Genomic DNA, 25,496 nt, shown 5'->3' on the forward strand with positions numbered 1-25,496 from the left:
CACGGAAACAACATGGACGACACCGGAAAAGAGACACGCGCCTTCAAAATAAAAGCACCGCTTCTTTGGCAACAAGATTGTTGTGTTGAAATTACCATTTAAATCCGTGCTCTCCATTCGATTCCAATGGGATTTTTTTTGCACCAACGGCCATAAAAAAACAAAACAAGAGCAAAAACATTGTAAACATTAGAGGGAACTAAAATAAATATTAAAATAAAAACTAGAGACATGATACAAGAGATTAAATGTGTAAAGTTGTTATTAGAGAGATGTGAAAATGAGTGTAGCGTTATACATAATATAAACTGCTTTAAAATTCAGTTCTATTCAATGTATATGTTTAAACCCGGTTTAAATCCTTTTATTTTGAAATCTTACCTCCTATATATCACTCCCGTCTCTGTTCACTATCGTTTTCCTCCAGGAAGAAGAACTGAACACTACAGCCCGAATAGTATTTATTTATTTAAACAACAAAAACAGCATACACATTGTGTGCGGCACCACAGACACAGGCAGACAAAAAAAAAGGTTAGATCTGTCAAATTTTATTTATTAATAATCCTTTTCAGTTTTCTAATAACACTTTAGTATTAAAAATAAAATCTAGTTAGTGAAAAAAAGTGTTTAATCTTAAATATTTTACAGCAGTGGTGGGTGGCTTTATATATATTTCTAAAAAAATATATGTACAGAAACAGATAAAATTATATTAAAACATTTATATAAAAGTTTGACACGTGAATCATGAACTAAAAAAATGTTTTAAAAAAAATTGGTCCAGACAAACAGACAATCTTTTTTGTTTGTTTGTTTGTTTTTACATACACGCTGTTCTTGAGGTTAAAGTGTTTTATGTTGGCGTTGAATAGAAATGTTGCTGTTGCTATGGCGACGCCTGGTCCAGAGCCTGACGAGCCACTCGCAGGTTTTCTCTCAGTTCGTTCGTCTCTCGCTCCGTTTTGACTCTGATGAAGTTGAGCTCGCTGAACGTGTCCTGGTATTTCTTTGTTGCGATTCTTTTGTCCTGAAATGTGATGCAACTCTTTACTTTTCTAATATTATGAAAACACTCTTTAAGGTTGAATCTCAGAATGATCAATAACGTGATCAGCAGCTTTATTTTGGTGGGTGATTCTCACCCTCTGCGCCGACTGCACTTCCTCCTTCAGAGACGTGACTTCCTGCTTCAGACACTCGACCTCACACTCCTTCACTCGCATGGTGATCTGAAAAAATATAATACTTCTTCATCTTCATCATCATCATCATCATCATCATGTCATTTAAAACAAGCACATCAGTCAGTCTGTTGGTGGATATAAACAATAGCTCATTATTTGGCAGTCAGTATGCCATTGGATATATAGATTAGCTCATTATTTGGCAGTCAGTATGCCATTGGATATATAGATTAGCTCATTATTTGGCAGTCAGTATGCCATTGGATATATAGATTAGCTCATTATTTGGCAGGCAGTGTGTTGGTGGATATAAAGAATAGCTCATTATTTGGCAGTCAGTATGTCATTGGATGTATAGAATAGCTCATTGTTTGGCAGGCAGTGTGTTGGTGGATATAAAGAATAGGTCATTTTTTGGCAGGCAGTATGCCATTGGATATATAGATTAGCTCACTATTTGGCAGGCAGTGTGTTGGTGGATATAAAGAATAGCTCATTATTTGGCAGTCAGTATGTCATTGGATGTATAGAATAGCTCATTATTTGGCAGTCAATCCGTTGGTGGATATAAAGAATAGCTCATTATTTGGCAGTCAGTATGCCATTGGATGTATAGAATATCTCATTATTTGGCAGTCAATCTGTTGGTGGATATAAAGAATAGCTCATTATTTGGCAGTCAGTATGCCATTGGATGTATAGATTAGCTCATTATTTGGCAGGCAGTGTGTTGGTGGATATAAAGAAAAGCTCATTATTTGGCAGTCAGTCTGTCATTGGATGTATAGAATAGCTCATTATTTGGCAGTCAATCTGTTGGTGGATATAAAGAATAGCTCATTATTTGGCAGTCAGTATGCCATTGGATGTATAGATTAGCTCATTATTTGGCAGGCAGTGTGTTGGTGGATATAAAGAAAAGCTCATTATTTGGCAGTCAGTATGTCATTGGATGTATAAAATAGCTCATTATTTGGCGGTCAATCTGTTGGTGGATGTATAGATTAGCTCATTATTTAGCAGTCAATCCATTGGTGGATGTATAGATTAGCTCATAATTTGAACATTCCAATTCACATTTTAACCCTCCTCACCTCCAGCTCATAGACGTCCATCCTCTGACTGAGCGGAAGCTCGTCCTGTTTAGCCAGTGAACACAGTCTGGTGATCTCTGCTGCGAGGTGACCACTCAGCTCCTGGACGAGAGACGAACACAACAACAACAACAACAGTGAGGACACACAGCTGCCGACGCTGACACTGAGTGACATCAACACCTTCAGTAAGCAATGAATAGCTCACATAAATCATTGGAAAAAACAAATACCAGAAGTTCTGCACAAAACAGGAAGTCCAACCCTTAGTTACTTGTTATTGTTGTGTGGTCACCTGGTCTCTCACCTGGTTTCTGGACCTCAGGTCCTGGTTTTCCTGCTGACACTGGCACAGCGCTTTCCTCTCGGCTTCCAGAGCCTGAACCAGATGTCCGTTCTCCAGACACTTGAGAGAAAACTGCTGCGACAGGACCTGCAGCTCCCTCTGGTGGGAGGCCAGCTCCTCAAGCATCTCCTCCAACTCTGCGTTTCCTTTATCGCTTTCTGAACGATGCCTTTCCTGCACGTGGCGCTGCAGCTCCACGCGGTGGGCGTTTTCTATGGCTGAAATCGCTGACAGGAGAAGAACATGACATGAGGAATTAGTAAAAATTTTAAAATTCAGGGTATGATCATTTGCCCTGATACACTTTGACAGTGAGCTGACTTTCTTCTCAAAAACAAAAAGTATCTCGGAATGACTTGAAATTTACCATCATAATAGTCGGTATCGCCCTGAACAAGGATCCGTTGAAAATATTTGCAAATCTCTTAAGAAATAATTTATATGAATTTTTGAAATTCAGGAAATGATCCATTTGCCCTGATGCACTTTGACAGTGAGCTGATTTTCTTCTCAAAAACAAAAAGTATCTCGGAATGACTAGAAATTCACCATCATAATAGTCGGCATCGCCCTGAACAAGGATCCGTTTAAAATATTTGCAAATCTCTTAAGGAATAATTTATGTGAATTTTTGAAATTCAGGAAATGATTCATTTGCCCTGATACACTTTGACAGTGAGCTGACTTTCTTCTCAAAAACAAAAAGTATCTCTGAATGACTTAAAATTCACCAACATAATAGTCGGCATCGCCCTGAACAAGGATCAGTTGAAAATATTTGCAAAGCTCTTAAGGAATAATTTATATGAATATTTGAAATTCAGGAAATGATCCATTTGCCCTGATGCACTTTGACAGTGAGCTGATTTTCTTCTCAAAAACAAAAAGTATCTCGGAATGACTAGAAATTCACCATCATAATAGTCGGCATCGCCCTGAACAAGGATCCGTTTAAAATATTTGCAAATCTCTTAAGGAATAATTTATGTGAATTTTTGAAATTCAGGAAATGATTCATTTGCCCTGATACACTTTGACAGTGAGCTGACTTTCTTCTCAAAAACAAAAAGTATCTCTGAATGACTTAAAATTCACCAACATAATAGTCGGCATCGCCCTGAACAAGGATCAGTTGAAAATATTTGCAAAGCTCTTAAGGAATAATTTATATGAATATTTGAAATTCAGGAAATGATCCATTTGCCCTGATGCACTTTGACAGTGAGCTGACTTTCTTCAAAAAACATTAGGCACATTTGCATTGTGCCTAATGAGGTTGCACAGTGTTTTATGTATTATGTTAGCCTTTAAGTTCCTTATCATGCCATAACTGAAAAATCTTCTTCAGCTCCCACTATAAGAATACATACTTCCTACGGGCACTGCACTAGTATATGTACGTATATATATATATATATTTATATATATGAATAAAATTCTGGTGGCAGTGCTGACAGACCTGTTGCTGTGGCAGCGCTCTCCTCCTCCAGCAGTTGGTCTCTCTCCACCAGGAGGCGATCCACCTCCTGTTGGTGTCGTCGCTGCAGCTCCTCGACGACCTTCAGATGCGACTCTTCCATTGACATGAATCCTTGCTGACAGGTGGCCTGTAGGGGGAGACACCGTGTTAAATCCTTCTTTGTGACTTTGATGATGAGTGAACCTTATTTTGAACTAAAAGCACAGACCTTCAGCTTTTCCACATCATTCTCATGTTGCCGCTGAGCACAACTCATTTTCCCGTGGAACTCTCGACTCAGCTCCTCCGCGGTGACGGACAGAACCTCCTCCAGCTCCTTCACTCTTCTTCTCAGCTCTAAAACTTCCTCAAAACCAAGGTTTGGATCAGATTCCTGGTGCGATTCGGACACTTCCTGGTTCCCCAAAACTTGGATTTCCACAAACTCGTCCATCTCCTCGTCTGCTGTTTCGGAATTCTGTTGTGCAGCAGTTTCCTCCCTGGAATTATCTGGAACATCTACGTCCTGATCTGGCTCTCGGCAGTACGATGCTTGTTGTCCTTCTAGATCCGACAGTCTTTCTCTCAAAACCTCGTTCTCCTCCACGAGTTTGACGCAGCTGCTGCAGTTGAGAAGTCTCTGCTCGGTTTGTTTAAGCTCTTTCTCCCACGCCGACCGAAGCTGGTTGAGATAACAGCAGTACAGAGCTTCAGTGGCCGCAGAGTGAACCACACCAAACCATGGACTCTCGGAAAGGCGTGAACCTTTGAGCCGTTGAGCGATGAGCTGCAGTTTCCCAGAGGAGCTGACGGAGGAGGCCACGAGGTTTAGCAAAGACCTTTTCGCGAGTTCACCGTGCCTCCGCTGGCTCATAACACCAAACATCTTGCTTCCGTTCGTCTCTTTGTTTTCCGTCTCAGTCACACTTGCTCTCCTCCAAACGACATCCAGATCTTTCAAACCTTCCTTCCCCTCATCTGTGCACGAACCTTCCCCTGGACGCAGACCATGTCCTAACAGCAGCATCTGCCTCTCTGCGACCATACGCTCCGAAACCTCTCTGAGAAGAACATCAGCAGAGCTCTCCTCGCTCGTTTCGGATTTGCTGCTTTGCAGTTCGTCGAGAACCGACCTCCAGAACTTTTCCTCCCACGTCAGCTGACTCTCCTCCTCCTCCTCCTCTCTCTCTCGTTTCCCGAAATCCAACTTGTCGATGACCTCCAAGAACCTGCCCAACGCTTCCGACCTCAGCACCATCCCGTCCATCACATGCTGGATCCTGTCTTCACCTGAAACCTGACCAACCCTCTCCTCCTCCAACTCCTGCTTCAACCTTGCCATGTCGGCCTCCGCCTCCACAGACCTCCGCTGATGAAGTCTCTCAGCCTCCTTCAGCTCGGCGTTGTGGACCTCCAGCTGCCTGCGGTTTGTCTCCGACTGGTGGAGCTGCCTCTCCAGCTCCATCAGCTTAGCTTCTGTGGCCTCGAAACACCGCCGCAGGTATCCGTCCTCCTTCTCTTGCGGGACGTTGAGCTGCAGCAGCTCCTTCTCCCTCAGACTCTCCTTCAGAGCCGCGACGAGCGCCTGGGCCTCCAGGAGCTCCTCGTTCTTCGACCTGAGCTCCTGTTCCAGATGCTCCGCCCTCCTCTGTTCTCCTTGCTCCACCTCTGGAAGGTGATGCGGCTCGGTGTAGCGGCTGCTCAGCGCCGCTCGCAGCCTCGCTATCTCGCGGTCCGCCTCCGTCAGCTGGTTGAGCATCTCCTGGTTGCGTTGGTTGAGAGCCTCGTTGCGGCTGGTGAGAACCTCCAGCTCTGTGGAGAGCCTCCTCGCCATGGCCTGGTCTGGAGGAACGTGCTGCTCTACGAGGCAGACGGTCGAGGGCGTCTTCTCTTCCAGTCCACCGTCTCCTCCCTCCAGCAGCTTCTGGTGGTGTGATGATGTGCCTTCAAAGTTCAGTCCTGTGACTTGTCCTTGATTTTCTGTTGCGGGTGACAGTGAAGACGTGGTTCCACCTCCGTCTGGGTCAGGTGTGGATGAAGGTGCTTCACATCTCAGTTGCTCCTGCGTGTCCTGTGAAAGATCTCCACTCTCTGCGTGGTTCTTTTCTCCAGCACCAGGCTCCAGCTTTTTGACGAGAAAACGAGAAAGAGGAGGTTCAGGAAACGCGTTTTTAAAATATCGCTCACACATTTCAAGGAACCAAAGATGGATTTTTGCTTTACCGACGCGAGCTGCTGACGAGTCTCCAGCTCCAGCCTGTGACGCTCTGACTCGTCCAGCTGAGCCTTCAGATCCTCAACCTACAACGGCGCAAGAAAACAGATTCAATTAATAACATTATTGATGCGTTACCATCTCCAAAAATATGAAATTATGAGATTAAAATACGAATTGATGAGATAAACAGTGCAATTTATCACTACTTGTCTCACAATTTCTACCTTTAACTCATAATTCCGATTTATCTCATAATTTAGACTTTGTAATGCCTCAATTATGTCTTTTTAGCTCATAATTACGACTTTTTAAACCCCATAATTTTGTCTTTTTAGCACATATTTTGGACTATTGTCCCACATTTTAGTTCATCACTTTCATAATTGTAAGGTTAGTCTCCTCACACACAATTATTGTGACATTTTAAATCACAATTAGTGATAATATTGTATAATTTTGTCTTTAAATGCCGTAATTATGACTTTTCTCACCATTTTCACTTAATATCTCATAATTTTGACTTTTTAATCACATACCTTTGTGTTTTAGCACATATTTTGGACTATTGTCCCACCCTTTAGTTCAAAGTTTTCAGAAATGTAACGTTCGTCTCCACACACACCACATTCATGACTTTTTAAGCTCATAATTATGACTTTCCTCACCTTTTTCACTTTATATCTCATAATTTTGACTGCTTTATTTTGGACTACTGTCCCACCTTTTACTTCATAATTTTCAGAATTTTAACCTAAGTCTCCACACACAAAATTATCATGATATTGTAAATCACAATTAGTGATAATATTGAATAATTTTGTCTTTAAATGCCATATTTATGACTTTTTAGCTCATATTTTGGATACGTCTAATCCCATAATTGAATTTTCAATCTCATAATCTCAATTTATCACATGGTTTTTACTTCTTTTCCCATAATTGTGACCTATTGGCTCATAATCTCAATTTACTGCAGTAGTCTACATTAGATTTTAGTGATAATATTGTATATTTTTGTCCCATCCGTGTCCAGCACTCACTCGCTCCCTGCAGCTGTCCAGCAGCTTGTCCATGTCCCCAGTGTCTTTGTCTTCAGTCATCAGTTGGACTCGTCTGTCCGGCCTGAACTCACTCCTCTCCACTTTCCTCCAGCACTCCTCTATCTCCTCCTCCACCCTCCTCTGAGATCTTGGACTCAGGGCTCTGACGTCGTCCTGCTTCACATCTCCAGCCTCTCCCCACCTCAGAGAGACGCCCAGCATGTCCTCGTACCTCCTCCTCCTCTCCTGCCGCCTCCTCCTCCTCTCCAGGTCTCCCAGCTCCAGCGAGAGCGGAGCGCTGACCCTCGGACGGTCGGCGTCCAGCGTCGGCTTCTTCCGGGGTCTGAACTCGGCCCAGTCGAAGGTTCTGTAGCGTCCTTCCCGTCGCCTCTCCGTCACACTGCTGCTGGGTTTGGGCTGAGGGCGAGAGGGACGAGAGTCCTGGGTCACATCTGGTCTGGGGAGAACTTCACTGTGAAGGTGGTGCTCTGGTAAACTGTGTGAGATTAGGTGAGATTAAAGAGACAATGAGTGAGTTTGTCTGATGGAACCACATTAAAATCTTCAAGAATCCTTGGTTTGTATTTAAAGACAAATATAAAAAAGTGAAGAATCCTGAGAAACTAAAAATGATGATGATAAAAAGACTAAAAGTACTACATTTTAATGCCATAATAAGATTATTTTAACTCATAATCTCTACTTTTAATCACATCATGTCAACCCTTTGAGCCCATAATTCTATATCTCATAATTTTGATTTTTTTTAATCCCATAATTATGATTTTTATTTAATTATAATTACATTTTATCTCATAATTCTGACTTTTTATTTAATTATTATGACTTTCTATCTCATAATCCGTCAGTCTGCTCCAGAGCAGCTGTGGCTACATGTAGCATACCAACTAAAAGTACTACATTTTAATCCCATAATTTATCACATCGTTTCAACCCTTTGAGCCTATAATTCTGACTTTTAAACCCATAATTATGATTTTCATCTCGTAATTCCGTGTTTTCTCACAATTTTTACTTTTTAACTCATAATCTCTACTTTTTATCACATCATTTCAACCCTTTGAGCCCATAATTCTGACTTTTAATCCCATTTAGATTTTTAACCATAATTATGATTCTCATTATCTCATTATTATGACTTTTTTTTTATCTCATAATCCGTCAGTCTGCTCCAGAGCAGCCCTGGCTACACATAGCATACCGACTAAAAGTACTAAATTTTAATCCCATAATTATGGGATTATTTTTATCTCATAATTCCGTGTTTTCTCACAATTTTAACTTTTTATCTCATAATCTCTATTTTTTACTTTTTTATACATAATCCCATAATTATGATTAACCATGACTTTTTAAATCACATGAATTCCGATTTATCTCATAATTTTGACTTCTTATGTCATAATTTTGATGTTTTAACCCCATAGTTATTCATTTTTACGTGGTCATTTTGATTTATCTCATAGTTTTCACTTCTTATCTCATAACTATGACTTTTTTTTTTAGCTTTTTCACGTTAGTTGACCTGGTGACATCAGGACCGTGAGCCGGGTGAACGTTCCTCATCAGAGACTGGATCCAGTTCTTGCGTATTCCTGCCGTCATGGCCGACAGCGTGACCACAGCCTCTGGAGTCTGTGACACATTCAAATGTTAGTAAAAAGTCATGACAGGAGAATAAACTTTTTCAATTTTTTTAGTGTCTCACGTGGATCTGAAAGCCGTAGTTCCTCTGCACGTCGTACTCCGACACACGAAAACACGATGTCAGGTCGATTTCTCCTTCCAGATCTGAAGACTGAGGGAAAATATCAAAGATTTGAGTTTAAAGAACACAGAAATAACACTTTCTTCAACAGTAAAACAACACATATGTCAGTACCTCCTCTGTCACCGAGTCCTTGTAGTATCTCAGTGTGTCGGTCGACAGCACAAACCAGTATTTCTTCCACTAGAGGGCAGCAAAGGACGCATGAAAGGTACAGACTGTAAGAAGCTAAAAATCATTACGTTTAAGCTTTAAAAAAAAACTGTTTACCTGATTGTTTTCATCCATTTTCACCATCCAGCCTTTTTTAAAGTTCAACAGATCTGGCTGTCGGCAAAATAAAACACATAGTTTAAAGAAATTAAGAAGCTGTAAGAATGTATTCACATTAATTACAGATCATATCAAAGTATGCTCCTTGGTAGAGTTTGTATCAGCTTTGTTTTTCCTTAAAAAACATCCACTGCACCTTTTATCATAGATTCTGTTTAAAACATTTTTTATTTTAATTTTTAATGTCGCTGCGTCGTAACATACTGTGTGTTTGGCTTTGTTTAAAAGGTAGAGGGTGTAATACGTAAATAATAGCCACTTAAAAAGGAATTTCAATGGGTAAAAAGGGAGTAAATGATGTATAATCTGTCAAATACAAGCCACGTACATAATGTCAGATCGTTTTGAGGCATAAATAATGAAAGTAGAGGCTTTTACAGGGATTTTCGATGGGTAAAAAGGTGGTGAGTGGGTGATAATCTGTCAAACACAAACGTCATGAATGAAATCAAGTCATTTTTAGGCACAAACAATTTTGGCTCAAAGGTGTTATAAACGTTTGTCAAGACTTTTGCTCGTTTTGTTGGCCTTTTACAGGATTTTCAATGGGTAAAAGGGAGTAAATGTGTCATAATCTGCCCAAAAAACAACCCTCACGCATGAAATCAAGTCATTCTGAGAAAGAAACAACATATTGGCTTTAAGATGAGGGCTGTAAACAATGTTTGGCAAGTTAAACGTTGTTTTATTGGCCTTTTACAGGAATTTCAACGGGTAAAAGGGAGTAAATGAGCTCTAATCTGTGGAATAAAACCCTCACGCATGATATCAAATCATTTTTATTGACCAGATTTAACATCTGGATGCTGATGTTGCCTCTCTGTTTCCCCCCCTGCAAGCTGCGTGATAACAAACTGTGTTTGGTTTGTTTGTTCCATGTTTTCTCCGATCATTTAGAACGGCAGTAAAGTGAAAGTGTCGTCGCTGTTCTTTTCTCACCGTCATCACCGTGTCTGACGTCCTGCGCTCCAGAGATTTGGCTCGTCTGTGAGGAGGAGGAGGAGGAGGAGGAGGAGCAGGAGCGCCGAGGCGGACCGAGTCTCTACAGGACCTTAGTGTCTGTGGAGACAAAGAGATAGCATTAAAAAATAACAACTACCTCCTAATTTCGACTTCTTAGAGCAATAATTTTGTCTTTTAATCTGGGAGTTGTTGTCGTTCGTCTACATGAGCCAAAAAATAAACGGACGTTCTGCTTTTCTTGGCCAAAATATTTCACAGCGATTGAAAAGTTCCTTGAATAAAAACCGGTGGCAGCTCTCTCTGCCCTGCATTCCTTCAGCCGCTCTGGATCCTTGGCAGGAATAGAACCCTGAACCCTGAACCCCTGCTGTGCAGCACAGCGGGAGCCCGGCAGGCTTTTCAACGGCACAACACGGATGACTGGGTTTTAAAAATAAGGCAAAACAATCGCGGATTCTCCTCGTTTTTTTGTGTTCAATTTGTGTTTCAATTTCATGATGCTTCACGATGCTTCACGATGCTTCATGCTCCTTCACGCAGTTTCACGGTGCTTCATGCTACTTCACGATGCTTCACGCCGCATCACGATGCTTCACGATGCTTCATGCTCCTTCATGCAGTTTCACGATGCTTCACGATGCTTCATGCTCCTTCACGCAGTTTCACGATGCTTCACGATGCTTCATGCTACTTCACGCAGCTTCACAATGCTTCATGCAGCTTCACGATGCTTCACGATGCTTCATGCTCCTTCATGATGCTTCACACCGCTTCACGATGCTTCATGCTACTTCACGATGCTTCACGCAGTTTCACGACGATTTACACCGCTTCACGATGCTTCATGCTACTTGACGATGCTTCACGCAGCTTCACAACAGTTCACGCTGCTTCACGATGCTTCATGCTAATTCATGATGCTTCACGCAGCTTCACGATGCTTCATGCTACTTCACGACGCTTCACGCCGCATCATGATGCTTCAGGCTCCTTCATGCTACTTCATGATGCTTCACGAAGCTTCACGATGCTTCATGCTACTTCACGATGCTTCACGCAGTTTCACGACGATTTACACCGCATCACGATGCTTCAGGCTCCTTCATGCTACTTCATGATGCTTCACGCCACTTCACACTGCTTCATGCAGCTTCACAACAGTTCACGGCGCTTCACGATGCTTCATGCTCCTTCACGACGCTTCAGGCTCCTTCATGCTACTTCACGCAGCTTCACTACGCTTCACGATGCTTCATGCTCCTTCACGATGCTTCACGCTCCTTCACGATGCTTCACGCCGCTTCATGCTCCTTCACGATGCTTCACGCCGCTTCATGCTCCTTCATGATGCTTCACGTCGCTTCATGCTCCTTCACGATGCTTCACGCCACTTCATGCTCCTTCACGATGCTTCACGCAGCTTCACGAAGCTTCACGATGCTTCACGCCGCTTCATGCTACTTCATGATGTTTCACGCCGCTTCACAACAGTTCATGCCAATTCACGATGCTTCATGCTACTTCATGCTCCTTCACGATGCTTCACGCCGCTTCATGCTCCTTCACGATGCTTCACGTCGCTTCATGCTCCTTCATGATGCTTCACGTCGCTTCATGCTCCTTCACGATGCTTCACGCCACTTCATGCTCCTTCACGATGCTTCACGCAGCTTCACGAAGCTTCACGATGCTTCACGCCGCTTCATGCTACTTCATGATGTTTCACGCCGCTTCACAACAGTTCATGCCAATTCACGATGCTTCATGCTACTTCATGCTCCTTCATGATGCTTCACGCCGCTTCATGCTCCTTCACGATGCTTCACGCCGCTTCATGCTCCTTCACGATGCTTCACGCAGCTTCACAACACTTCACGAAGCTTCATGCTCCTTCACGATGCTTCACGCAGCTTCACGATGCGTCGCACCTCTTCACGATGCTTCATGCTACTTCATGATGCTTCACGCAGCTTCACAATGCTTCATGCCTCTTCACAATGTTTCTCAGCGCTTCACGTCGCTTTACGATACTTCACGATGCTTTACGCCACTTCACAATGCTTCATGATGCCTCATTGCACTGCGTCACGATACTTCACGCCTCTTTATGATGCTTCTCGGCACTTCACGACGTTTCACGCCGCTTCACGATGCTTCACAATGCTTCACAATGCTTCACAATGCTTCACAATGCTTCACAATGCTTCACAATGCTTCATGCCTCTTCACGCTGCACGTTTCAGCGTCTCTGGATTCAAACGTCACTACAGTAAAAACCAAACAAGCTTTTTTGTCCATTGGAGACTGTGCTGTAGAAAAGATTCATTCTTCCCTCTTACGTAACCTCTCTCTCTAATGGAGGACAGAAAAACAAAAACATTTTAATGGTTACAGAACCTTCTTTGTGAGTGTTTTTTTGTTTTGTTTTTTTTAAATCCAAGAACAGAACACAACAGACGCAGGAACACAGCTCTGGACTGAGCCAGTGTCCGGTGAAGAGTCTTGGGAATCTGTGGAACCTTCATGAACTCCTCTGACCTTATCCTGGCGACTAAAACAAACACACCCACAGACACATAAATCATCTCATGAGACCAAATGAAAAAGAGAAAGAAAAAAAATCCTCTTGGCTTTAACGCGTTGTCGAGCTTTATTTAACCCCGCGTTAGTCAAATTAAGTCATTTTGAAGCACAAATACTCTTTTCAGCCAAAAGGCAGGAGCTGGCACGTGGAGCGCAGCTTTTCACTGCTTTTATTGGGCTTTTTACAGGAATTCTAATGGGCAAAAAGGGAGTGAGTGGATCATAATCTGTCAAATATAAACCTAAGACCGAGTTGCATTGGACTTATACAGTAATTCCAATGGGTAAAAGAAAGAAAGTGGGTTATAATCTGTCAAATACAGCCCTATTGGATGATATTGATATTGGATGATAATGAAACTACGCTCTGGCTCAATTTAAGTTGCTTTGGACTTATACAAGATGTTCAATGGGTAAAAGAAAGTAAGTGATTGATAATCTATAAAAACACAACTCCTATTAATAAAATAAAGTCATTCTGAAGCAGAACAATTAAAATTTGAGCCCCACGACCAGATCTGTGCTCCTGAAACATTGCATTTTATCGTAGAGGCCTTTTATAGGAATTTCAATGGGTAAAATATAGTGAATGGACTATAATCCAGAAAGCACATCAGTTATGTATTGAGCAAAGTCATTCTGAAGCAGACATAGTGTTTTGGCTCAAAGGAGGGGGCTGTAATTGCTCGTGTTGGTACCTTGCAGGTATTTCATTGGGTAAAACTCACGCAGCATCGCTCACAACAGAACTACGGTTGCGTGTTTCTGCAGAAATGCTCGTAAAAAGACTCTCGCAGAGTCTCTGGAGGATTACACCACGTCTCGTTCAAGTTCTCAGGAATTCTGAGGAAAAAAAAAGAGCCTGGAGCAGGAGGAGTGAAGGCCTGCAGGGCATCGGAAACCACTTATGTGCACAGACGTCACCAAACCTTGCATGAATCACCAACACTCACTCACTGATGCTGACACTGAAGCCTCGACGCGGCCGTGCCGACTCTTCTGCACGGTTTCATCATCACCTGCTCGTCAGCGGACGGAGAGTCGCGAGTGTTTCCGTCTCAGTCTGGAGTTTCAGACGAGTTTTGCTCTCCTCTCATTTCAAAGTTTCAGATCGGCTCTCAGTTTCCTCGCAGCCGTGACATCATTTCTCCCGCTGCAGAACACCTGGTTTGTTTGCATGTTCGAACAAGTCCAGCTCCAGCGGCAGAAAACGAAAAACTACTGTATATAATTGCATGGACATAAGATGTAGGATAGGGAGACCATTGCGGTGCTTTTCCATCGTACAGTTCCACCACGACTCGACTCTACTGGGTTTTTTTGTTCCTGCTCTGACGAGGTTAAAGTGAGCTGAGCCGATACTAAAATGTGAGGTCAACAGACTGACAGCCTCTGATTGGTCAGAGTGTCATCAGCGGAAGAGTCCTGAGCGTGACGTACGACACACGAATCAAAGCCGACTGTAATCAGTTAAAAAAGACTTAAAAATCCCAAAAGTCCCAAAATGTATTTAAAGTTCATTTATCATCCCAAAAACTACTTAAAGTTCACTTATAGTCCAAAAATCTACTTACAGTTCACTTATAGTCCCAAAATCTACTTAAAGTTCACTTATAGTCCCAAAATTTACTTTAAGTTCCAAAATCTATTTATAGTCCCAAAATCTACTTAAAGTTCACTTATAGTCACAAAATCTACTTATAGTTCACTTAAAGTCCCAAAATCTACTTAAAGTTCACGTATAGTCCAAAAATCTACTTTAAGTTCACTTAAAGCCCCAAAATCTACTTAAAGTTCACTTATAGTCAAAAAATCTGCTTATAATTCACTTAAAGTCCCAAAAATTACTTAAAGTTCACTTATAGTCCAAAAATCTACTTAAAGTTCACGTAGGTCCCAAAATCTAGGTATAGTCCCAAAATCTACTTATAGTTGACTAATAGTCCAAAAATTACTTAAAGTTCACTTAAAGTCCAAAAATCTGCTTAAAGTCCCAAAATCTACTTAAAGTTCACTTATAGTCCCAAAATTTACTTAAAGTTCCAAAATCTATTTATAGTCCCGAAATCTACTTAAAGTTCACTTATAGTCACAAAATCTACTTATAGTTGACTAAAAGTCCCAAAATCTACTTAAAGTTCACTTTTGTCCAAAAATATACTTAAAGTTCACTTAAAGCCCCAAAATCTACTTAAAGTTCACTTATAGTCAAAAAATCTGCTTATAATTCACTTAAAGTCCCAAAAATTACTTAAAGTTCACTTATAGTCCAAAAATCTACTTAAAGTTCACGTAGGTCCCAAAATCTAGGTATAGTCCCAAAATCTACTTATAGTTGACTAATAGTCCAAAAATTACTTAAAGTTCACTTAAAGTCCAAAAATCTACTTAAAGTCCCAAAATCTACCTAAAGTTCACTTAAAGTCCCAAAATCTACTTATATTCCCAAAATAAAAATGGGCGTGGCCTAAGTTGTAAATATTTTTTCAAATGTATAAATGTCATTCATAGTGACTTTATTTTGAAATCCTGGGAGTCAGGGGAAGTTTGTGTCTGCACAGCTTCCAAAACTCTTCCAAAAAAGGGCTAAAGTTCTCCCGGGAAGTTTCTGGAAATTTAGCAGGAATTTCCCACGCCCTCTGTGACCCTGGTCAGTGACAGAGCAAAGCATGTGTGAGTGAGTGAGTGGATGAATGGATGAAGCTGTGTTTCATGTGGTCACCTCCTCCTCCTCCTGCTCCTCCTGCTGCTGAGTCTCACTCCTGCCCCTGCTGGATACGGCGTGGCCTACTCCGCGCTCTGTCGTCTCCCATCCCAGAATCCTCTCTGTTCTTCTGCCGCAGCTGGAAAACACAGACGGAAGCGTTTCTGTAAAATCACACGTGGGTCGTCTGACCTCTGACCTCCGACCTCTGCTAACACCGGGGTTGAATTTTTCAGCTGACATTAGCGTCCGAGCGCTAGCTGAAGCTAACGCTAATGCTAACTAGCAGAAGCAGTGATTTAAAGGTGCTGATGAGGAATTGCCTGTTGTGGGTTTAGTATCCCCAAGAAAACGATTTAGCTTCTGTACTTTACATTTAATAGTCTATATATAGTTTATAATGAGAGTTATTTACAGTGTAATGTATATGTTTATATAAGTTTTTTTTTTTTTTTTATTAAGGTATGTTCTATACCAGGGGTCTCAAACTCACGGCGCGGGGGCCACATGCGGTCCACCGGTCGATGTCCTGCGGCCCTACACTTATTTTGAAATTACAAAATTCCACATTTAATTATATATAAGCCCGTATAGTGTTTTAATTACAATTGACACTACATGTATATTTTGAGTTTATCTTTTAATTCTGTCTGTTTTTGTTATTTACAGATTCATTTTCCCGTCATAAATGTTTTTTTTGTCTTGAACTATCTATCAAAACAAACACTTTTACTTTGAAATGGTGTGCGACGTCAGCCTTAATACTTGTAATTGCAACATCATGAGGGATTATCAAGATACCATTTTAATTTCTAATCACTAAACCGTTAATTTTTTGCAAATTGTTGGACTCTTTTCACTTGACCCGGCCCCTCCTCACCAGACTAGAAGTTCACTGGCCCCCAGGGCATTTTGAGTTTAAGGCCCCTGTTCTATACATTCATATTGTCTTATAATGTGGGTTCTTTACAGTGTAATTTTTTTTTACTAAGTTTATATAGTTTTTTAAATTATTTACAGTATTGTTCTTTACATTTTCACATACTTTTTACAAGGTTTTTCCATGTTATTTCATTCATTTGTGGAAATGAAGTACTAAAATGGTGGAAAAAGTACCAAAATATTGTACTCAAGTAAAAGTACCAATACTTTGATGAAATATTACTCAAACAGAAGTAAAAGCAGTCATCTGAAAATGTACTTTAAGTAAAAGTTACTTAGTGCGTGGGGTGTGAGGGTAGTAGAAATATGACAAGGGGTCAGAAATCCAAAAATATTTTGGAGCTCACGCCCGGCGCGACACAGGATATTACATCACTTTTAGCGCACGCCCTCTATGTTCACGCTTCAGTGCTAATGCTAATCACATCATCATTCGTCATGTTTATTTTTACTCAGTAACAGAGAGGATTTATAAAGTAACTATGTACAATACTTGAGTCAATACGTACTCAAGTAAAATACAAAATCCTGATTTTAAATTGTACTTAAAAAAATACAAAATACACATACAAAAAGTATTCAATACAGCAACCTGAGTAAATGTATTTCGTTACTTTCCACCTCTGATAACGGTGGTGAGCTGCAGCTGTAACTAAACTCTTAAAGTAAAACTTTTTGGACGTGAAGAACATTTCAGCATTTATTTGAGCAGAAGAAAGTTTCACAGTCTCTCTTTTAACTTTGTAAAAAAGTCTAAAGAGCAGACGGTTTCAGTGGATTCTTCATCTCCTCTGTCTCTCGCTGACACTTTCTCTGACAGCGAGCGCCGAGGTCCTGAGAAACAATGCCGCAGATATCTAATTACAGCAGCGTTGTGGAATTTCTGGCCTTATTTGGAGGGTGGGTGTCTCGCCTGTGTGTGTGTGTGTGTGTATGTGTGTGTGTTTGTAGTTTTGTTTCCCAAAAAGGAAAAGAAAAAAGTGAGATGTTTTCTCCACACGTGAGCAGTTTACGCTGCCAGGACACAAAGTGGGAGGAGCTAAATACTAAAATAGTAGCAGCCAGATCTCTAATGGAGGGTTAGAGCACGAGCCTTTGATCCGGTGTTTAGCGGTGTGTGATGGGGGGTGGGGGGGGGGGTTAGCGCTCAGAGGCATTGGATGTCCTTTGTGCTAATTGCTTGCACATTTTTACTCCGCTTTCCTTTTTTTTTTTTTTTGCCAAGGCCCCTTTAAACGGCTGCTGCCCGCAGATTACACGCAAACATACGTACATGCAGAAAATAAACTCCAGATTTCTGCCAAACACAATCTACGGCGCGGTTGTTTACGCGCGCTGTCATCAGCCTGAGCTGGAGATGTGTGTGTGTGTGATCTGTGGTTCTCTGGTTCTTCTCTGACCTTCTCTGCCGGCTCTGGCTCTGCTTCTGGCTCCCGACGTTTGGCTCGGCGAGACGGTCGCCGGCGTCCGTGGATACCGGAGTCGCGTTTCCTGTACGTGGAAACAAACGCAGAGACGTCAGGGGACGTCACAAACGCAAGGGTCCGTTTATCGTAGCGTCAAAGTCCTTCCAGGTCGAGGTTCGGGGCCGGTGAAGTGGGAAAAGTCTCACAGTTTCAGGGTTAAATCAACTTTAAAGGTATACTTGATGACTATTGCACAGCATTTCAAAATAAAAGTGTCAAAAAACAACAACATATTTACGATGCAAAATACAGACAAATGAAAGGTCAAGGACGACACAGAGGTCAAATGTTAGGGTTAGGTTGTGATGGTTAAGGTTAGGGTAAGGGTCAATGACTGTGCCTTGAGATAATGTATGTTGTGATTTGTGTAAAACAAACTGAATTGAATAGAATTGAAGATAATGTCGTCACCATGAAAGCTACGAAAATGTGTGTGTGAGTGTGTGTGTGTGTGTTTTCCTGGAAAAGCAAGGTTTAAACGAGCTGTTTAAATAAAAAAAAAAAGACTTTAAAGTGTGTCAACATCTGCACAGTGGTTGGAGGATTCTGCACGGGGACAGGAAACGGCTGTGTGTGTGTGTGTGTGTGTGTGTGTGTGTGTGTGTGTGTGTGTGTGTGTGTGTGTGTGTGTGTGTTCCACCTGCAGGGTTCTGCTCCGGACCCGGGGCAGTGTCCGCTGTGACGGTCCAGACGGGGGTCACGTCCGGTTCCCTGCCTCGCTGCTCTTCCCGCCACCGGCCACGAGCGGACTCTGCTGGGTCGGGTGCAGCCATCTTTGCTGGACTGGGTTCCTGATGTTTTTGGAAAAACAATATTAATATAAATATAGTGCGTGTGTGTGTGTGTGAGAGATATATTTCCTTATTTTGACCTCATCAAGACCATTAACCTGGTCCTAATGAGGCAGAACCATCATTATCTGAGGTTAACTGGTTAAGTTTAGGACTAATGTGTCACCTGAGAGGTAACGGGCTCCACTTTGCGTTTCTTCTTCTGGTTCTGCTTGTTTGTCCGCAGGTGAACCGCCAGCTGTTCGCTCCACCTGGTGGTGAAAGACAGAAGCTGCAGAAATCATTCATCAAACGATAAGGACACTTGCATTCATTGAGCAGCAGCGCCGGCTTATTCAGCAGTGCTGCTAAAATATCACACGGTCACAAAAGTGTAGAGTCGAGTTCTACCGAAGAAGAGCAGGAACTAGAGATTGAGACGATAATCTCGTCAGGAACGTGTTTTACGTTAGAAATCAAGAGAGCAGAAGCTCATTTTCACATAGACTTCCATTCAAAAGCTGTGTTTCCACCAAGTGCGGTCAGTTAAGTCTTTATAGCATTTTCCAAAATGTCTCTGGAAGCTGAAGCGTTAAAATTGTCCTTCACTGGAGCCCAAATCCTGATCGAAACATGTGAATTCAACAAGTGTTTTATATATACATACATATATATATATATATATATATATATATACTCACTCACCCATGAATGATCTCTTTGTTGTCTCCACGGATGAATATTTCCTGCTCTGCTGTGATGATGCAGAGTGCGTTTCTCTGGCCCGTCCTGGGCTCAGCGTCTACGATGTCTGTACACAAGTTCAAGTTCACCGTCCCCTGAGGCAGAGTGCTCCGCTAGGAGAACAACATCGCAGTTATTAATCTCAGAGCAGTTGAAGACGGAGAAGTGGACAAAACGATAAAAACAAGAAGAAGAACGGCAAAACAAGAAGAACTGGAACGAGAACAAGAACAAGAAGAACGAGAACAAGAACGAGATGAACAAGAAGAACGAGAAGAACAAGAAGAACGAGAACAAGAACAGGAAGAACAAGAACAAGAAGAACGAGAAGAGCACAAACAGAAAGAACGAGAAGAACAAGAAGAAAGAGAACAAGAACAGGAAGAACAAGAACAAGAAGAACACAAACAGGAAGAACAAGAAGAACGAGAAGAACAACAAGAATGAGAACAAGAACAAGAACAAGAACAAGAACAAGAGGAACAAGAAGAACAAGAAGAAAGAGAAGAACACAAACAGGAAGAACGAGAAGAACAAGAACAGGAAGAACAAAATGAAGAACGAGAAGAACACAAACAGGAAGAACGAGAAGAACAAGAAGAACGAGAACAAGAACAGGAAGAACAACAACAAGAACGAGAACAAGAGGAACGAGAAGAACAAGAAGAATGAGAACAAGAAGAATGAGAACAAGAACAGGAAGAACAAGAACAAGAAGAACGAGAAGAACACAAACAGGAAGAACGAGAAGAACGAGAAGAACGAGAAGAACAAGAAGAACAAGAAGAACGAGAACAAGAACAGGAAGAACAACAACAAGAACGAGAACCACAAAAAACAAAAAAAGTACAACAAGAACTGAAAGAGGAAGAACAAGCAGAACAAGAACAAGAAAAACAACGAGAACGAGAACAAGAACAAGAACAAGAACAAGAAGTCATCACTGACTTTTTCTGATTTTTCAGCTCCTTAAATCATTTCTGATTTTATCGACTAGTCGTTGATGAACCTGAGACGAGCGATGACCAGAACACAGACCAACGACAGCTCAACAGAAAACAGTTTGTGGTGTAGGAGTGAAAAGAGATGAGAGAGTGAGGTTTGTGTGTGTGTGTGTGTGTGTGTGTGTGTATTAAAGGCTAAGCCTTAATCATCTCTTGAGCAACATCTGGTCTAAAGATGGCCGCCTGATCCCAGCACACACACGTAAACACAGAGCGCCGCTGCTTCGTGTGAAAAAGTCTTGGGTTAGCGTTGTAGCCCCGAGTTGAATTTACAGGAAGTTTTAGCTCGTCTGTTGTCGTGGTTACGTCTACGTCCTGCGATTTGCTACGCATGAACAACGTGAACGTTGTTGACAAAACTCAGGGGGAACGCAAAATAGCGGGAAAGAGTTGCCGTGGTTACCGTTAGTACGGTCGGTAGGTTAGCGGGAGGACGCTAACGCGTAGTCGTGCGACAATGGCTACAATCCAGTCTTCTGCCACACCTGCAGGACGTCACACGGACGTTTGCTACCACGAGGACAGACTTCTGAAGAAACCCACGGCAACGAAAACGTAAAAAATCGCAGAATTTGACGGGCGTGAAAACAACAAAAATAACGGCGACGTTTGAGCTCAGTAAAGATTTCCTCACCAGTTCGTCGAGGGCGAAGCTCAGGCTGCCGTGTTCGTAGAGGATGAAGAAGCGTCGCTGCCACTTCTGACACACAAGAGATAACAAAATCAAAACAGCACATGTTTTTTCTTCTTCTTCTTAATATACACAAAGTCGCAAATACAGATATTAGCGTGGGAACTTATATCAGTTTCATTACCCTTGACCTCTGCATGGGGTTGTCAAAGTCCGTCCCCTCAGGGGCCAAACACAGCCAGCCTCCGTACACGGGTTTTGCCTGTTTGTCGCAAGAGAAAGAAAAACAACTGTTTGTTATTTTATTTTATTTTATTTTTTAAGTTTTCTGTTCAAAGAAATGTCCTCATTCACCACAAAACTGCTCTAAACGCTGTAGTAAACATGCCAGGCCTGTATGTGGCGCTGTTGAGACAGAATGAAGATCTTCCAGGGGCGACTGAGGTCAGAAACATTAGCGGATTCACTTGAACGCGTACGCGGTTTAAAGTGCGTTGGACTAAAAACGCAACTGAGAATCTCAATGCTAACTTTAGCGCCGTTACAGACTCCTACGCTAATTAACCTAACTTTATTTTACGTGCTTTTATTGCGATGCGGAAGTGTTCTCTGGAGTAGAATGAGGTGTCGTAATGACGCAGGTCTGGACTAATGTCCGCGACAGCCGTTTCCATACAGGTGAAAAGCACCAGGGGGCAGTATAAGGATCAGCCGTGCTGTTCATCAGCAGGTTTTCGTGCCAACATGGCGGCGTAAACACGGCATGAAAGACAGCTTAGATAGATAGATAGATAGATAGATAGATAGATAGATAGATAGATAGATAGATAGATAGATAGATAGATAGATAGATAGATAGATAGATAGATAGATAGATACTTTATTGATCCCTAAGGAAATTCAAGTATCCAGTGGCAGTGACATATCTATCAAAACAAAAAACTAGCGCTGTCAAACGCTAACGCACCAACGGCGTTTAACGCACGACGCATTCCCATGACGACTGACCGGAAAAGACGCGTGTGACGTCGTGTTTATGTGACTCCGGATTGTTAAAATGAGTCTCTAAAGTAACGCTGAACGTTAAAAAACAGAGGCACACATACGCAGTACACTGGTACGCTGGTTATTTGTTAGCGCTGCTCTTTTCCTTTAATAAACAGACCGCTCCAGTTCAACTGTAGGCGCGCTACCGGCGCTAAAAGGAGCTAACGCAGCTAACTCCGGTGTCGCGGCACTTGGCGTCAACATGACGTCATGCGCGTCTTTTTCCTTGTCAGTCGTCATGGAAACGTGTCATGCGTTAGCGTTTGCTAACGCGCGGTAACCTGTTGCACACCCCTGACAAAAACTATATAAAAAAAAAATAGAAAATGACAGCATGTTTTCAGACGAAGGACAACGTTACATAACGGGACATCGTTTCTGTTCACGACGAACAAACCGGCGGCGGAATAATAACGTCAACAACAACAATCGACAAAAGTTACACACTGCAGCTTTAAGACAAAACGTTCCAGATAATTCGTTTTTAACCGTTTTCTGAAAGGAGGCAGAAACGTGTTTTCTCCCTGCTGCCACTGTGTCGAGGTAAATACCATGTGCGAAGGTTTGAAGGTTGAAATTACAGGGCAGCGTGAAGCCAGGCAGCGGGACACAGACTAATAACACGTATGGAGTATGTCAGGCATGTAGCAAAACTGTCACCACCATCACGTCCATGTGACAGTGATGGTGACCTGCAGGGCCACAGCTCCTCCGCTGTTAGAGGGGAAAATATACAAGGCACAGCGGCACGTCGTGACGAGGGACGGATATTTGCCATTTAATCAACCCTTTATCAACACTGGGACTGGACCTAAAAATCTACGGTGGCCTGGAAGTGCAAACCATGACTACAAAACATGAAACAAATGTACAAAATCCACATTATTTACGGAAACTTAATGTAAGTGAAAGTGACCCAGAAGTGATAAAGTAGCGGTTAAAAGACGCATAATGTTTAACATACAAACTGTCAAGATGAGGCTCGTGGAATGACATTAAAACATTTTATTTTATGGAATAAACCGACACAGTGAAGGTTATGGCAAAAGTTTGATAAAAGTTAGTAAAAAAGACAAAGTCAATGGCTCTTATTTTGAAAGAAAAGCGGTGGTAGTTTGAGTGATGGTCGTTAAACCGATTAACCGAGTTTAAAAAATATATATATATAGTAACGAAATTAGCGGTTAAACGGCACGTTTTTAAAACTGTGAAGTTTGTTAAATGATCATTATTTTTCAAACAGTGGTAGTTTGGTGGGTTTGTGGTAGTTAGTGATCATTTGTGGTAGTTAGTGATAGTTTGTGGTAGTTTGTTGTAGCTATTGATAGTTTGCGGTAAGTTTGTGGTAGTTTGTTGTAGTTAGCGATAGTTTGTGGTAGTCAGTGATAGTTTGTGGTAGTTTGTTGTAGTTAGCGATAGTTTGTGGTAGTCAGTGATAGTTTGTGGTGGTTTGTGATAGTTTGTTGTAGCTATTGATAGTTTGCGGTAAGTTTGTGGTAGTTAGCGATAGTTTGTGGTAGTCAGTGATAGTTTGTGGTAGATTGTTGTAGTTAGCGATAGTTTGTGGTAGTCAGTGATAGTTTGTGGTAGTATGTTGTATTAAGTGATAGTTTGTTGTAGTTAGTGATAGTTTGTGGTAGTTAGTTGTCATTAGTGATAGTTTATTGTAAGTTTGTGGTAGATAGTGATGTTTGTGGTAGATAGTGATGTTTGTTGTAGTTAGTGATAGTTTGCGGTAGTTAGTCAGAGTTTGTGGTAAGTTAGTGGGTTTGGACGGTACCTGGTGTTGGTCGTGTTCGTTGAGAAGATGAACTTCCCGGGATTTGAAGCAGTTCTGACATTTACTCTTGTTGAAAATATTCGCCTGGAATTTGTTGCAGGGGTTCGCGCCTTTTTCTCCCGACATGTTTTCTTCTGATAAACGTACTTTTCTTTTCCTTCTTCTTCTTCTTCGTCGTCGTCTTGCTCGTCTGTTCCTCGCTGAATGATCCTCTTCGCGTCCTCGTCCTCCCTCCGTCCACAGCCAACATCTGTCAAACTCTGCTCTCAGTCTGTTGACGTCTGTCGTCATGGTCCGCGGTCACGTGCTCTGACGCAGACCCCGCCCCGGCCCCCGCACTACTTCCGGCAAAACCCTTCAAAAATAAAAGCTTTAAAGGTCCAGTCTTTTGTGGAAGTTCATAGTTTTTGTGATGGCGCAGTTCTACACTATGGCCGCGCGGGGGCAGCAGACACCCAAGAAATACAACAAAGCAGATGATAAAACTAAGATCGTCAACAATCTCCAGACAGAAACCAAACAAGATATTTGCAAAATACAAAATTAGACAGAAAAAGAAGAAGAATCCGACACAGACTGACGGTGAACGCAAGCATTTATTAATCCAAGGCGACGGCAGTGACAGGACTGTACAAAGGAAAATGATTCAAAATTTCTGGCCATTCAAAAATGTATAAAATACAGTAGTTATTTTATTTTTTGTTGGGTTACTCATTACACTAAAACTTGATTTCTTTATTTTTATTTATTCATTTCAAATACCTGTGTATGTGCAAACAGACTTGTGTATTTGTGCTTGCACTTTGTCAAGCAGAGATAAATTATATTTTTCATACATTCATTTCATTTAAAATTTCTTCCACAGGTTTCTTCAAAATTGCACACAAAGAATAAAGCTTTAAACATGAACTTCGTCGGCCATTTGCAAAAACTTAAAAGTGCATTTTGCAACATATGCATATCTTTTTAATATAATTGTATTTACGTTTGAGTTTGACAACAAATTGTACGCTATTGCTATTTCAAGGAACACAATTGGCTGTTTATTTAAACCCCACCCCCTCATCATTGCAATGTGGGTCACTTTTTTTTCGCTTTTTCCCGCATGAAGCCACGCCCCTCGATGTTACTGTTGCCGTGACAGTAACAGGCGAAACTGTGGATGTTAATAGTTGAATTAAATGGGGTTTTTTTGTTAAAAGAATGTCAGTTGGGGTTAGAGATTGTGGGTCTAGCGAACAGGTTAAGCTAATTGTGTGTTCCATTTAAAGTCAAAACTCGGAATGTCTCACGTCAGGAACTCAAATTTCCAACTCGGAAACTCTGAGAAACTTAACCAATCTTGACCCTGGAATTCCAAGATGTCCGCTAGCATGCTAGCTCTGCTACTTTCACT

At 41.7% G+C, this 25,496-nt stretch overlaps 1 protein-coding gene across 1 annotated transcript; it reads right to left on the reverse strand.

The window, feature by feature from the left end:
* Positions 1-685: 685 nt before the first annotated feature.
* Positions 686-24,312, reverse strand: LOC310933060 (uncharacterized protein). Its single transcript, XM_083896482.1, has 21 exons — positions 24,101-24,312; positions 21,458-21,535; positions 21,277-21,342; positions 19,600-19,751; positions 19,082-19,166; positions 18,765-18,915; positions 18,059-18,149; positions 15,726-15,855; positions 10,406-10,525; positions 9,404-9,460; positions 9,248-9,316; positions 9,074-9,163; positions 8,891-9,000; positions 7,345-7,840; positions 6,310-6,387; positions 4,316-6,211; positions 4,087-4,234; positions 2,589-2,854; positions 2,282-2,383; positions 1,146-1,232; positions 686-1,030 (listed from the first exon to the last, which is right to left on the reverse strand). Exons 1-21 carry the CDS (start codon positions 24,224-24,226, stop codon positions 890-892), a joined length of 4,539 nt encoding a protein of 1,512 aa, XP_083752608.1. The 5' UTR covers positions 24,227-24,312; the 3' UTR covers positions 686-889.
* Between the last annotated feature and the right edge of the window lie 1,184 nt (positions 24,313-25,496).

Source organism: Microchirus variegatus (genome assembly GCF_963457635.1).
Source record: "Microchirus variegatus genome assembly, chromosome: 10".
In the NCBI taxonomy this organism is placed as follows: domain Eukaryota; kingdom Metazoa; phylum Chordata; class Actinopteri; order Pleuronectiformes; family Soleidae; genus Microchirus; species Microchirus variegatus.